This window comes from Emiliania huxleyi, assembly GCF_000372725.1.
Source record: "Emiliania huxleyi CCMP1516 unplaced genomic scaffold EMIHUscaffold_48, whole genome shotgun sequence".
NCBI lineage: Eukaryota > Haptophyta > Isochrysidales > Noelaerhabdaceae > Emiliania > Emiliania huxleyi.
Genome location: NW_005198391.1, coordinates 645767 through 660450, shown reverse-complemented (window position 1 = coordinate 660450; position 14684 = coordinate 645767). Strand labels below are relative to the sequence as shown.

Genomic DNA, 14684 nt, shown 5'->3' with positions numbered 1-14684 from the left:
TATGGGCTGGACCTTCTTTGCGACGATGTTCTTCCCTTTCTTCTTCTACCGCCCGCTCCATCGCGCGTTGGCCATCCTGTTTTGGGGCGCCGTCACCTACATCACCCCCATCCTCCTGCTGCCGGTCGAGGAGACCATGTCAATCTTCTGATGGCTCGGGTGGATGCTCACTACGGTAGCCCACGCCGCAGCCACTGGGTCTAACAACCCCCGCTCCTCGTCGCAGGTTCGGCTTTGAGATCATCTTCATTGCCGAACCCTTCTATGTCGCTCTGCTGTGTCCGAGCCGCAAAAACATCAGCGCCACCCGCGAGGAGTCGCAGAAGCTGTCGCAAGTGAGGGCATCGGACGCCGCCGAGCAGCTCTAAGCTACTGCCTGTCTGCCAACGTACCAACCTGCGAATTGCTCCACGCGGCATATGGTGGGGCCCGAGCCAAATCGGGGCGTCGCACAGAGCGGCCCCAGGCTCGCGTGCTCCGGAGGAAGCCGCGTGAGGATTTTCTGCAACACAGGTTCAAGGGTCTTACATACACACAACAACATGACATGTACATGTACATGCACAAGCATACACATACAGAGAGAAAAGGAGGAGAGGAGAGAGTGAATAAACAGATGAGGTAATGATCAAGACACCAAGTCCTCTCAAAAAAAACCTCTACGGTATATGCGCGCGCGGGCGTCCAGTGTACATCATCATGGATCCACTGTCCACAGTCGACTCAATCACTGCTGCTATCGTCATCGTGCTGCGCTACCGTCTCAAAACGCGCGCCGGCCACACGCCGCTCGCGCGGCCTCCGGGCTCCCAACTTGTTTTTCGGCACCGGCCTCGGCTTTCCTCGAACCGACACATGTGCCGCGCCGCTCCTCCCTCTCGACTCGTCCCTGCGCGTCGCCGCCGTCTCGCGCCGCTCGCTCGCTGTGACGCGCAGGACCACCGCGCCGCTCAGCTTGGAGACGGAGCGCAGCGGCTCAAAGGGGCCGCTCAGATGGCTGCCCAAAGCGATGTCGAGGTCGTCGGGATGCGCCGCCTGCGCCAGAGGGGCAGACGCCGTTTGGGAGTGCGAAGGCCATGCTGCACGAACGCGCGGCGAGACGTGGCCGGGGGCGGGCGGCGGACGCGCCTCGAGCCGGCCTAGCATCCGCCCGCGCTCGAGCAAAAAGGCGCGGAGCCCGCTGAGCGAAACGCGCGCCTGAGAGGGAGCAGGGAGAGAGCACACGCGTCGGGCGCGCAGCCGGAGGCGTGGCCGCGGCCACACGGGGGCTCGCACCGCCGGCGGGAGCTGCAGCGCGACGCCCTCCATGCCATACCCGCCAAACTCGACCCTGACGTAGGGCCCGCCTGGCCACGCCGCGCGGGTAACAGGCGTGAGAGGGGGGAGAGAGAAGGGCTGCAGGCGAGGGCTCGGTGCGCGCCTTCGGCCCCCAGCGACAGCGCCGAGTCGACGGATTGTTCGGCGTGGAGAGAATCTGGCGCGACGCGGCCACCAGCCTCGCGCCAGTCGCCGCCGTACTCGTCATAGGCGTCCAGAGCCTCGATCTCCTCCTCCGTGAAGGCCCCTGCGTACGCGCCGCCCAAGTCACCCCGCTGGCTGCGCAGCCGCCGCCAGCGCTTGCGCCGCCGCCGCTTGCGCCGGTCGCTGTCGTCGTCTGCGTCGCAAGCCGACAAAACGAATCGGACTAGGCAACATGCGAGCCCGGCGCAGAGGAGGAGGGAGGCGAAGCCGACGCCGAAGAGCTGCGCGTCGGAGAGATTCGCAAGCCTCTCCAGCTTGGGCTCCGGGTAGGCTGGGAAGTCGAAGGGAAGGCCGACGGGGTCGAGCGAGAGGAAGCCGCCGCCCGGAGCCAGCTCGGGCGGCGGCAGAGCGAAGGGCGGCGGCGCCTAGGCCGAGAGGGAGGACGCGGTCAGAGCGAGCCGCTGTGCTAGCAGAGAGCCGTCCAGCTCCTGGGCTCACCGCCGCTGGCCCTGACAGCTCTGCTCCGGGCGATGGCAGCGGCGGCGGCGGTGGCCGCGGCGGCGGCAGAGGAGGCGGCAGTGGCGGCAATGGCGGCGGGGCGCGAGGCTGCCAATATGAGGCGCGACCGCTGTGCGTCGCGACGATAAAGGGCGGGCGTGGCGAGGGCGGCGGTGGCAGACCAAGAGGCGGAGGCAGAGGCGCCGCCACCGGACGAGGCGGCGGCGGCGGCGGCGGCGGCGGCGGCGGCGGCGGCGGCGGCGGCGGAGAGCCGGCAGTGGCATTGACGCGCAGAGTGGGGCTTGCGATTGCGGGCGTCCGCTCGGTCGCAGCAGGCGCCGGGAGGACGGCTCCGGGATGCCACGGGGTGAAGGAGACGTACCGCAGCCCGAGCTCCGCAGGGCCGCGGAACTTAGAGGGCGTATCGTTGGGTCGAAGGATGACCTGCCCAGCGCAGGGGGCTCCGTCACGAAGGCTTGCGGTGGCGCTGCAGTACCGGCACTCGGGCTCTTGGGAGGCGGAGGAGGGGAGGGGGAGGGGGAGCGTCGCGCCTTGATCGACATTGGCTCCCACGGCACGTCCACCCCGGCCGTGCCTCGGACGGAGTGGACGAGCTGGTTGTCAACCACCTGAGAGGAGGGGGAGGGGGAGGGGCGCGGCGGCGTGGGCGGGAGTGCGGCTGCGTGGAGCGCGCTGCCGGCCCGGCGCCGGTAGGTCGGTCGGCGGCTGCGACTGCGCCCTTCGGGCGCGGGAGGGCGTGTCTCACCCAGTCGATGCCCTCCGGCCTCCAGCGGAGAGCGTAGATGTGGTAGCTGGCGCCCAGGTCGGCGTGGACGCGCCTGACCTGGCGGTGCATCTTGTCGTCGTACCAGTAGGCCATGTGCACCTCCGCCCCGCCTTTCCCGGACGGGAAGCACCTGCCGCGGCCGGCGGAGGGTGCGGGCGGGGAGGCGGGGAGGCGGGGAGGCGGGGAGGGGAGAGGCTGGAGAGGCTGGCGAGAGAGCAGCGAGGCGCATGTGAGTGTCGGAGAGGGGGACGCGACGTCGCAGAGAGACGGTGTGGCGGTGCGGCCGTGCGCGCGCCATGCAATCTCATTGTGCGGCAGAGCCCCGTGGACGAAGACCGCGAGGCAGGCGAACGCGTTTGGCGCCGGCGGTCCTCCGCCAGGCGCGTGGGCGACCCGCGCCACCCAGGTGAAGTCACCGTAGCTGTACTTATCCCAAGAGGACAGGTGGCCTGTCGCCACGGCCGCGCCGTTCCCGCACTCGATACCCTCGTCATCCATCCTCAGCAGCAGACCACGCTGGCCGCCTGGCAGCCCGTGCAGCGTCTCGTTGTACTCCAGGTGAGAGGTCTCCATGCAGGAGCGCGAGCCATCCGTGAGGAGCGACCCGCTTCCCTCCTCGAAGATGGCCTGCGCCGCCTGCCGGTCCGTCAGGTCGAGCACGAAGGCGGCGCCAACAGCGCTGTCCTCTCCACCGCCCAGCCAGCGCGGCAGCAGGCGGCGGAGCGCACGCAGAAGCGCACGCGAACTGAGGATGGAACCCTCAGCGGCAGAGACTGTGTCGCCAGTCTCGCTGTATTCAGAAACGGCGGCCAAGGCGACAGCCGCAGGCATGTGCATGCGCGGGAAGACCGCCGCGACGACTGCGCCTAACCCAGCCCTGGAAGAAAACGATCCGGCTTCGTCTTTCGTTTTTCAGCGTTCTTCCTCACGGCTGTGATCTCTTTTTTCCTCGTTTTTTTGCGTTTTATTAGCTGCCCTACTGACCTCTTGGACAAACAACACTCTCTCTCCTCTTGGCGTCTCCGTTTTGCCTTTGCAATTCCACAACTCTCAAACAATAGATTTGTTTGGTATTGCACTCCTACGCCTTCGGCAACACCGAAGAGAAGGCCCGCCGCCTAAACATGGGCTGCAAGGCGCGCGGGCAACCCGGCCAACCCTTCGACCACAAGAACGGCCACGGCTACGTCAAGGCGCATCGCGGTTTCTACCACGACGCGATCTTTGTCAAGCGCAACAACTTCAACCTGCTGCTCCACGAGACGTTCGGCGGCGGCTTCTCGCCCACCGCCGTTCTCAAGCTGCGCCGCCTCGCGCGCAAAGCCGCGCGCGGCAGCGTTGACCGCACGGCCTACTCGCCCAAGTACTCGCTTTCTTTTATGTCCCACCATGCAGAGCGCATCTCTCTCTCTGTTGTGCGAGGCGTGAACCGCGCCATTCGCTCTCACCTGGCAACCCTGTCTGCACGTCTCGCGCGCGCGTGAACAGGGCTCCAGGCCCCAAATGACGTGTGAGTGTTAGAGTTGTTTGGTATTGGCTTTCTTTTATGTCCCACCATGCAGAGCGCATCTCTCTCTCTGTTGTGTGCGAGGCGTGAACCGCGCCATTCGCTCTCACCTGGCAACCCTGTCTGCACGTCTCGGGTCTCGCGCGCGCGTGAACAGTCCAGGCCCCAAATGACGTGTGAGTGTTAGAGTTGTTTGGTATTGTTCGACCATCATAGACGACGCTTTCACCGGCGCTCCCGCCTCCGCGTTGGCGTCGTGCGCGGCCTTGTCCGCTGCCTGTCCCCGCAACTTGAGCTGCCCCTGCACGGCGACCATCGCGTTGGCGGTCTGCGCAGCAAGCTTGGCCGCCTTCGCCGATCTCTCTCGCTCTGCCGCCGCTGCCGCGTCCACGGGGCAGTCCGTCAGCGGGTCGTCGCGCAGCCGCCCGTCGGCGTCGGCAGCCTCAATCATGGCAGCGTCGGCAGCCTCGCTCATACGGGAGCGCAGAGACCTGAAACGGTCGTCGACAAATTCGAAACGCCCGCCGAATTCGAAACGTGCGCCGCTCCCGCCGATCTCACGCTAACGGACCTTACCCGCCTGTAACCTCTCTTTAAGGTATTGCTAAAAATCTCTCTCTCAACTCTCCATCCACATGTCAGCTCTGTAATAGATCTGGAGAGAAATCACGACTCTCTAGATCTGAATGGTAGGTAAAAAGTAGTACGAGCCACACTGGAAAAATAAAACCTCTCTCTTCATCAATCATGTGGCAAGACGAACAAAAGAGAGAAAGCACGCGCCACCGTTTAAAGAGAACCCTCCCCGCAGGGAACTCAAGAGCCCCCCCCCCCCCCCCCCTTCCCCCCGAGAGAACTTTCCAAGCTTCGCCAAGCCTCCTGATCGCGGTAATGTCATCTACCGGCTTTTGCCGCGTCCCGGCGATTCCGGCGACGTTCCACGGACCCAAACCGGGTTGGGCCGGGCCCGGACGGAGTTTCCTGGCGCTGAGCTTGGAGTGCTCACAGTGGACCAGCGCGCAATGCTCGGCGACACGATCCTGAGCGAGTGCTCCACGCCGCCCCAGACCCGGCTAGCTCACAAGCCTCCGCCTGCGCCGCTGCGAGAGCACCGACTGGCGTGGCGGATGGATGGGCCGTTGCCTGATCTGGTGCCTGCTCCAGCTTCGGCGCCGGCGGCAAGCTCGACTGCCGCTGGTCACCTCGCGTCGCAGCGGGTCCTGCGCCCGCGCCTGAGCAACTGGGAACCCGCCTCCCGGACCCGGTCGTCGCTCCTATCGCACTCGGTCTCGCACGACTCCCTGGCTGAGTGCTCGGGCTGAGAACTTTCCCGACTGACTGGCCCCTCTTGAACCGCTCCCGAGCGGCCGCGCTGCGGCCACGCGCGCTCCGCCCCTCCTCATACTTGCCTTACCGTAGCCCCCAACTGCTTGGTGCGGCGTCCGCATCTGTGTTGCATGACCCCCCGGGGCCGAACGTTGCGATCCGTGTGTACAAGTGCAGACGTCTTCGTCACGTCCTGTGTCACGAGCATGCGCACACATAGCTGGTGCTCCCCTCTATCTGCACGTGCACGTGCCCTGCGGTGCGCCGGCGTCCGAGATCAGGCCTCTCGGGGTGCGCCCTGCACGACACCGTATGCGTAATGTGCACGCCCATACGTACGTATACTACTAAATACATTGGTACTCACTCTCTGAATCCGCCACACCGGCAGCATAAATCCTTTTGTACGCGCGCCGATATCTATGTCGTGGACGTGTGTCAGTGTGTGCACCGCCGCGGACACGCCGCCGCACACCCCTCACACGCACCGGCGCGCACGCGGGGGGGCGGTCCGCGGAGCTCACCGCACACCTCTCACGAACGGCCGGCCTCGTGGCGCCTGCCCACCGCGCCCGTGAGGGCGCATGCGTGGGGAGCTTATCTCGGCGGCACGGGGGTCGGATTGGCGCCAGCGATGCTAGTCCTTGGCCAGCCAGGGCGAGGCATCGATCGCGATCGCTTGCAGAGCCGGCGAGTCGGAGCCGCCGCGAGGCGTCCCGTCCACGCGAAGTCCGCTATCACTCGAGGGCATGCCTGAGAAGCTGCGGCGCGTGCTGCTGCGCGCCGACACATCCTGCGAGGCGGTCGAGAAGCGAGCGTGTGCCTCGCTGACCGACTCGCGCACCATCGACATGCGCTCAAGGTCCTCGGCGTCCACCTCGCCAGTCGGGCTGTCGAGGGGGGTGCTTGCGACCGGCTCTTGCTTGGAGGGCGACGCGTTTGGGGTGTGCGCGCGGCGCGGCGTGAAGAGGGAACTGATGATGGAGCGCGAGCTCCTCCCAAAGGCGCCGAAGATCTTGTGTCGCGGGGCGGGCTCCTCGCCCGTCTCGATCTGGGACAGCCGCAGCTTGAGCTTCGCGTTCTCCCGCCGCATGTCGGACTTGTCGCGTCGCAGCCTGGAGACGGCCTGCTCGTAGTGTCGAGTGCGGCGCCTCATGTACGCCGAGACGCAGCACTGCAGCAGGCAGAGAATGATCGTGGAGAGCGCGTAGGGCATGCCGATGGCGAGCGTGAAGCGAAGGTACCCCGAGAGCTCGAGCGACTCGAGGCACTCCGGCTCGGTCAAGGCCTCGTCGCCGCAGAGAGGGTACAAAAAGTTGAGGCCCTCGAGGTCGTCGGCGGTGAGGCAGGTGCGGGATCGGTGCTTGGTCACCGAAAACATGATCGAGTCGTGCGGGTCTCCGTCTGGGAGGTTCGAGCAGTCCTTTCTGTCCGAGTTCGGAATCCACTCGATGGTGGTTTCACTGAGGGGCATATTGCACGCGCTATCGCCCATGACGATTTCCGCCTTGGTTTGCAGGTTGCGTGCGCTAAGGACGCAATCGCCGCCGCAGTCGGTCTCGTCCGGGTGGTCGAAGCCAAGCACGTGCCCAACCTCGTGCGCGAGGGTCGCCTTGAAGTCGTAGCAGTCCCAGCAGGGGAGGAAGATGGTGAAGTAGAAGACGGGCGCAGCAATCAGCCAGAAGAGCGAGAAGAGGAGGCAGAAGAGCGGCGTACGCGCGAGGAAGAGGAGGACAGCATCGGTGCGCCGGCCAAAGACCTTCTTGACAGATGACTCCGCGCGCGTCCCCTGCGACGGGCACAGCGCGTTCCGGAGGCCGGCTGTGAGGATGGTGCAAAAGATGCCGGCGCACGCGATGGAGACGACGGTGACGACAATGCGCATGAAGAGGACGACGTCCCACCCGGCGTCGTTCATCGAGTGGAACTGGTAGCAGAAGGTGGTATCGAGGTACCAGCAGAGCTCGGTGCTGACCGTCATCTCCGAGCGCTGCAGCCCGCGTTGGGACCCAGGAATAACCGCGCCCGACGTCAAGCGCGTCTTCAAGGGTGTTTCACCCGCCGAGTCTAGACCCAGCTTGCCGTTTATGACAAAGGCCGCATAATCGCCTTGGCTGATCGATGGGTCATCTCTGTCCGCTGTCCACAAGTCGTTCGTTGTGATCAGGAGCTCGGCGTTCGGGCACTCGCATGTTGCGTCTTTAGGCAGGACGTCCTGCCATGTTGCGTCTTTAGGCGAGCTCTCACAGCTTGGTGATCCAGCAGCCTCCCAGCTCTTCCAGCACGCTGCGGTGACGTCCTCAAAGTGGAGGTACTTGTGATTGATCGCCCAGGTGTTGAAGGCCTCGGCGACCGCCTTGCGGATGCGGTCGCAGTCGAGAAACGAGAAGCCAAAGATGTTCTCGATCGACTCAAAGTCCTCCTCCGGAAAGCGCGGAAGCATCCGCTCGCAGAACTGCGGGTGGATCGCATAGGTTAGCCCACCGTTGAGGCCTTTTGTTGTGACCTCTTCTGGCGGGTCGGGCTCCGACAGCGGCCAGAGGACAATCCTGTCGTACAAGCTGTCGATGTCGCCCTTCGCGTCGCAGCCAGCGGTAGACGACCCGCCGCCGGTGAGGACCCACGCCGAGGCTGGAACAGCGGCGAGGGCCAGCGCGAACGCGAGCGAGCGCATGGAGCACCGAGCCGCCGGGCCAAGGTATTTAGGCGCCTTCCCTCGGGTTGAGCACATTGACACGCTAAAAAGAATTACAAAGATCCCTGACACGACACTGGGCACGGGACTGGCGCGCACTGGCACTAACACAGGTACACCACGAAAAAGAATTTAAAACGCACGGGTCGCGCGCGCGCACTCTACGCTAAAAAGAACTACGCCTTCGACCGGGCTCGTCTCCGATGCGCTTGTCGCCCTCCGATTGCACGTTCTTTCAAATTCACAGAAGACCCATCGTTCTTATTTTTTGCCCCTTGCAAAACTAAGGAAACGTCATCCTCACGGGTTCGCGCCACCATCATAGGTGGACGGAGCGTGTGAGAGCCGTGGCCACACGAACCGGGTCCAAGCGACCCCCCGTTGGCAGAGAGACGTGGCACATTCGGGTCAACGGGCATGCGCCAATGGAGTGGGGGAATGCGAGCGGTCTCCTCTCCGTCCTCGCCATCTCAGCCTTGGCGAACTCCTCTCTCCTGAGTATCAACTTGTATTCAGCATCGGGCCGCCAGATCATCCAGCTTGCGCGAGACGACAACCTGTTTGTGAGGGACGCAGTTATTCGAGATGGCCAAAGCGACGGCGCTCCTCCCACGCTGAATGTCTTTCGGGCACGTCTGGTTGGTGGGTGGGCCAGTGCGACGCTCCACAATTGCTCGCGGGCGAAATGTTTGCTTGACATGGCCATAGACCTCGCCGGCGTCCTTCACAGCCTCTCTGTCACCATCCCGCTCGATGGAGTTGCCGTGCCCGCCTCCCTAAGGCAGAGCCTGACTCGCCTCTCTGCCAGCTCCAGCGTGTTGCGGCCTCGCGCTGCGGCTTGGAGGAGCTTCCGCCATCCCGTCGCACCGCGCCGACGGCTCGGAAGCTCCAGCAGGATCCGCGAAGGCGACATGCTCCTTCGCGTTCGCGAAGCCGGAGCCAGCTACCCTTCGCTGTCACTGAACAGCGACGTGCCGCCGTATGGTCGCCTGACTGGCTGCCCCGCCGCGCCGAGCCTCTCCGAGGTTACCATGGGGCTCGTGCTCGACCGCGGCTTTGTGAGCGTGTACGGCGGACGCGCCGCAGCGCTCACTGCTGCTGCTGAATGCATCTCTCGGGCCAACGCCATCTTCGAGGACCAGCTAGGAGTCCGGCTTGTCGTGAAGACCGTGGTGCTTGGTCACGGTGGTGGCGGCGTAAGCGATTTGGCCAATGCCACACCTGTAGACGGGCCGACGACGCGCTCGTGCCCCTTGTACAACGGGGCAACCTTCAGGGGTCATGGAGCGACGGTCTATCTCCGAGGCATCGAGGTGGCGCTAGGCCGGCTAGCGCACTTCGCCTCGCAGCGCAGCGCCTCCGAGGACCTGTGGCATCTCTTCACCGACTGCTTCCCTGCGCCCGGGGTGGACGGCATAGCATGGGTGGGAGCGGTCTGTGAGGGGGAGGGAGAGGCATCCGTCTTCTCAGATAGCGGCGTGCGGCCGCTCGCTTCGGGTCTGAGCAGTGAAGAGCAGTTTGATGCCTGCCTGTCCATGGGCTACTTTGGCGTCGTCGAGAATGGAAACTGCGCTACCGAGTCGCACTCTGGAGTGTGCGGCGCGGACGACTCGATTTGCTACGGCTCGGTCGCAGTGTCGTCCAACGGCGAGTCCCTCTGGCGCACCTTTGCACACGAGGTGGGCCACAATTTTGGTGGCCTGCACACCTTCGACGCGGGCGGGCTGATGGCTTACAATGACGAGCGCGCCCTCCACGACAACTTGGACATTTGCAATTTTCTCTATGGAGGCGCTCCGACTGCGGGATGCCTGAGCCCCGTCCAAAGCAGTTGCGGCAACGGGGTCGTTGAGGCTGGCGAGGCATGCGACGATGGAGGCACCAGTCGGGGCGACGGCTGCGACACGGACTGCACAGTTGAATGTGGCTGGGTGTGCCGAGAGCCTCTCGGTGAAGGTGGTGCCGGGGCGAGCGCATGCGAGGTGGGTTGCGGCAACGGTGTGGTGGACTGGGAGCTTGGCGAGGAGTGCGATGAGGCATCCGAGTGCTGCAGTGGGTGTAGGCGAGTCGCAGAATGCGGCAGTGGCTGCGGCACAAACTGTTTCACGGGTAGTGCATGCGACAATGGCGCGCCGACGACAACCAGGTGCGGCGACAATGGTCGAGGCTTCTGCCAGAGCGGCATCTGCGAGCAAAGCAGCATTTGTACTGCACTTGGAATGGAGGTCGATACCACCGTTTGCCCAATCTGGAACGATTTACCTTGCCTCGTTCGTTGCCTGCGATCCGATGGCAGATGCGAGCAGCAGCTGTTCGCATTTGAAGACCGTGCGCTCAATTGGATGCCCGACGGAACGCCCTGCGTGCACTCGGCGTCTGAGCGCGGGGTGTGCCGTGAAGGCGCCTGTGTCGCCATGCGTGATGGTGCATGTCCTTCACCACCGACTCCGCAGCTGCCGCCGCCGTCGCCACCAGCGCTCGCACTTCCCCCATCAAACGTGCCTGAGCCCCTCGAGATGGTCCTACCGGCGCCGAATCCATCGCTGGAGCCGTTGCCAGAGCCATCACCGGAGGTGCCACAACCACCATCGTCGTCGATCCCCACATTATCACCGACGCTCTCCCCCCTACCCATCCCGCTCTCCCCGCAGCCTCTACCGCCGTGGCCGTTGCCGCCGCCAACACCTTGGCAACCGCCGAACCCGCTCTTTCCACCGAGCCCAACGCCTCTGTCCTCACTGCCGCCTCTGCCACCTCCATCCGATCCGCTCCCGCCGTCACCTTCGCCACCCTCACCGCCAGCGCCTTCGCCACCCTCGCCTTCGTGGCCGCCGCTATTGCCCTCGCCACCATCACAGCCGCCCCCACCTCCGCCTCCCACCCTATGCGAGACGAGCACGTGCACCGAGGCGACGTGGCAGCGCATGGCTGGTGCTTACACCTGTGGAGCGCGGATCACGTGGTTGCGAACGCACGCCGGTGGCTTGCTGAGCGAGGCCGCCGCCTGCCACAGAGTGGCGGCGGTCGAGTTTGTCGTCCAATGCGGTGATTGTAGCCCGGGTGTAGGCCCGCCACTGCCACCTCCAAGCCCGACACCGCAAGCACCGCCGCCACCACCGTCGGTACCGCCGCTCTCTCCGCCGCCGTCAGCGCCGCCCTCGCTACCACCGTCCACGCCGCCCTCTCCGCTGCCGTCGGCGCCGCCCTCGCTGCCACCATCCAAGCCGCCCTCGCTACCACCGTCCACGCCGCCCTCTCCGGCACCGTCCACGCCGCCCTCGCTGCCACCGTCCATGCCGCCCTCTCCGCTGCCGTCGGCGCCGCCCTCGCTGGAACCATCCACATCGCCCTCGCCCTCGCCCCCGCCTTCGCCGCCAACCTCGCCGCCACCCTCACCGCCACCCTCAATGCCGCCCTCACCACCGCCATCTCCGCTGCCGTCAGCGCCTTCCCCACCGACCTCACCTCCGCCAGTGCGCCCGCCGCCTACTCCGCCGCCACCGCCACCACCGGGTCCACTTTCACCGCCACCAACCCTGCCACCTAGCCCAACACCGCCGTCGTCGCCGCCACAATCGCCACCAGTGATCCCGGTAATGTCTGTGTGTACAGATGAACCGAGCGACTATATGCGACGGCAGAGCCTGGAGTGCAGCTCTTGGCAGTTTGGCATACGCACCCTCTGCAACCAAGATGCCCTCTGGCGAGCCGAACGCTATTGCAGTCGGAGTTGCTGGGTTGGTGGCAACGGCTATGACGGCGATGATTGCGCCTTGACCGTGCCAGTGCCGCAGAATGCCTCCAGCTGCACCGACGAGCCGAGCAGCTACATGCGGAATCGTGGGTTTTCCTGCAGCACTTGGCACTTTGGGATCCGGAAATATTGCGTCCAGAGCCCAGTGTGGAGAGAGCACCGATATTGCAGTCAGAGTTGCTGGGAGGCGGGGAGAGCTTATGTGGGCGACTTTTGCCTGTCTTCTGCTCCGGCTATGCCACCGCCCCCGGCCCCGCCGATGCCGCCGCCTCGGCCCTCGTTCCCCTTGGGCACCACGCTACGAGTCTACCTTTTGGCGGGACAGAGTAATGCCGAGGGATATGGGCGAATCACTAGCCGCGACAACCGCACCGGGGATCTGGTCGCCACAACCACGCGCCCAGGTAGCGAATTCGCACACTGGGCTCGAAGTGTCGAATGGGGCTGGCCGGTGAGAGAGGATGCCTTCGTGTGGGACCATCGCTCGAATCCCGAGTGGGCGGAGCTGCCTCCCCGCATTGGAAAACTGGGTGTGGGCTTTGGGGCAGACCATGAGAGCTTCGGTCCAGAGCTCGAGCTGGGCCGCGTGCTCGCCGACGCCTACGACGAGCCGGTGCTGGTGGTCAAAACGGCATGGGGGGGCAAGAGCCTACGCACAGATTTTCGCCCGCCCGGCGTCGGCGGTGAGACGGGAGCCTTCTACAACGAGATGATCGCTGGCTACCGCGACGCTGTCGCGCGGGCAAACGAAACCTTTTCAGGTCTCGTTGGCCTGGCCCCGCGGCTTGAGGGCTTTCTCTGGTTTCAAGGATGGAGTGACCTCTGCTGCAGCGACGTGTACCAACCTCTGCTCGAGCAGTTGATCGTGGACGTCCGCAGAGCCATTGGCGACGTGCCAGTCATAATCGGGGAGACGGGCGTTGGCTACAACGATACTGAGCGGAGGGCGCTTGCGGAAGCTCAGGCGGCCGCAGCGGTCGCGACGCCCCTCGCCACCTACGTCCCGACTCGCCAATATCTGCGGCTGCCCGGCGACTCCCCGTCTATAGCGCTGCACCACTGGTATGACAATGCGGAGAGCTACCTGCGCATTGGTCAAGCCATGGGCGAGGCGCTCATTAAGCTCGCTAAAGAGCCGCTGCTACCATACTCATCGCCCACGCCTCCAGCCATGCCGCCGCTGCAGGCGCCGGCACGGGCGCCGCTGCAATTTGCCCCCCTGCTGCTCCATCGGGACATGAAGGTTGCCCCCGCCGCCCGACTCTTCAAGAAGCGAGTGGCCACCCTCGAGCTCTGCGCTGCTGAATGTCGCGCCCGTGATACGTGCGTCGTTTTCTCCTACAAATCCGGCGCAACTCTCTGCATGGGCGGCAGCTCTCTGACGGGTACCGCTCCCCACGACGACTTCCTCTTCTTCCGGCTAGGCCTGGCAGTGACACCACCCTCAACGCCACCACTCTCAACGCCACCACCATCTGCCCCGCTTCTGCTCGCCCCGCTGCCGTCCTCGGCGGGGGTGCTGCTCCACTCAGACACCAAGGTCGGCTCCGACGGCCGCCTCTTCAAGAAGAAGGTCAACAGCTTGGAAGAGTGCGCTGCTGCCTGCCGCGCCCGCGATGGGTGCGTCGTCTTTTCCTACCTTCCTACTGGTTCTAGAATCTGCATGGGTGGCAGCTCCGAGGCCGGGAGTAGAGCCCAAGCCGGCTTCAGCTTCTACCGACTGACATGAATGCTTCCGTTGCACCCTCTGCGCGCCGTCCGGGAAAGCTGGTTCAAGTCGCGTCTAGCTTCGAGAGTCGAATACACACCGTACGTACCGTGTTTGCATATGCATGTTTTCAGCATTGATTTTGGGTTTCGCGGATAATAATCAAATATTCTTATCTTCTCTTGCGCCCCCCTCTCCGAGACTGGGGAGACAGTCACACCCCAGTATCAGACCAGGCGGGGAGTGCCCCCCGCCCCCGCTTGCCCTGACTGCACAGGATAGCGTGCCCCGATTACGGCGACACATAGCGGGGGACACTGCGCAAGGAGGGGGTGCGACGGCTTTTTTCTTTGTCTTCTCGAGGGAATGTTCTCTCGGCGCCCATGGCCTTCTCAGGTTTCGTACTGATGACGTCCTTCTTGGCACTTCGGGCGTCGGTATGTGTGTGTGTTCCCTCGGTAATGTGCTACGGGTATGCGCCGCCGCTCGAACGCTTCCCGGCCGGCCAACACCTATTCTCTGCTGACGACGGCCGGTAACCCCTCGTCGATCGAGTGGCCTCCGGTTCGAAATCGACGAGTTGACCCTTATCTTTTTTTCACACCTGAGCGGGCTCAATTTTGCTCTAGATGCCTCCTACGGTTTCGAACTCGCGTTCTCGGGCAGGCGCCCGGTCGCGGTGCGTTGGTCGTGTTTTCGTCACGGGCGGAGTTTTCGCGGATAATAAACAGTGCGGTAGATGGCCAGCTCGGGGCGCACATGAGCCGGGTGGACTTGTGGGCCGGTCGCCTTTGATTCTCTCTCTGCGTTCTCTCGCACATGTGGAGTGCGAGGTAGCATCTCGTCTGTCGCCGTCCTAATAATAACTGCCAAAACCCTCCCCTTTCTCCCGGGGCCGGGGCGGGCGCGCGCGCAGGGGCGGCGCGGGTGTGGCGGGATGTGGGCCCG

The 14684-nt window shown here is 64.6% G+C and overlaps 3 protein-coding genes across 3 annotated transcripts; 1 reads left to right on the top strand and 2 right to left on the bottom strand.

The window, feature by feature from the left end:
* Positions 1-3612: 3612 nt before the first annotated feature.
* On the bottom strand, positions 3613-4728 carry EMIHUDRAFT_211655 (hypothetical protein; the record flags this gene model as incomplete). Its single annotated transcript, XM_005767809.1, has 2 exons — positions 3613-3722; positions 4428-4728. The coding sequence occupies 2 exons, from the start codon at positions 4726-4728 to the stop codon at positions 3613-3615; spliced, it is 411 nt and encodes a 136-aa protein (XP_005767866.1).
* A 547-nt stretch (positions 4729-5275) lies between these two features.
* Positions 5276-5575, top strand: EMIHUDRAFT_211654 (hypothetical protein; the record flags this gene model as incomplete). Its single annotated transcript, XM_005767808.1, has 1 exon — positions 5276-5575. One exon carries the CDS (start codon positions 5276-5278, stop codon positions 5573-5575), a length of 300 nt encoding a protein of 99 aa, XP_005767865.1.
* Positions 5576-6216: 641 nt separating this feature from the next.
* On the bottom strand, positions 6217-8253 carry EMIHUDRAFT_211653 (hypothetical protein; the record flags this gene model as incomplete). Its single annotated transcript, XM_005767807.1, has 1 exon — positions 6217-8253. The coding sequence occupies one exon, from the start codon at positions 8251-8253 to the stop codon at positions 6217-6219; it is 2037 nt and encodes a 678-aa protein (XP_005767864.1).
* Between the last annotated feature and the right edge of the window lie 6431 nt (positions 8254-14684).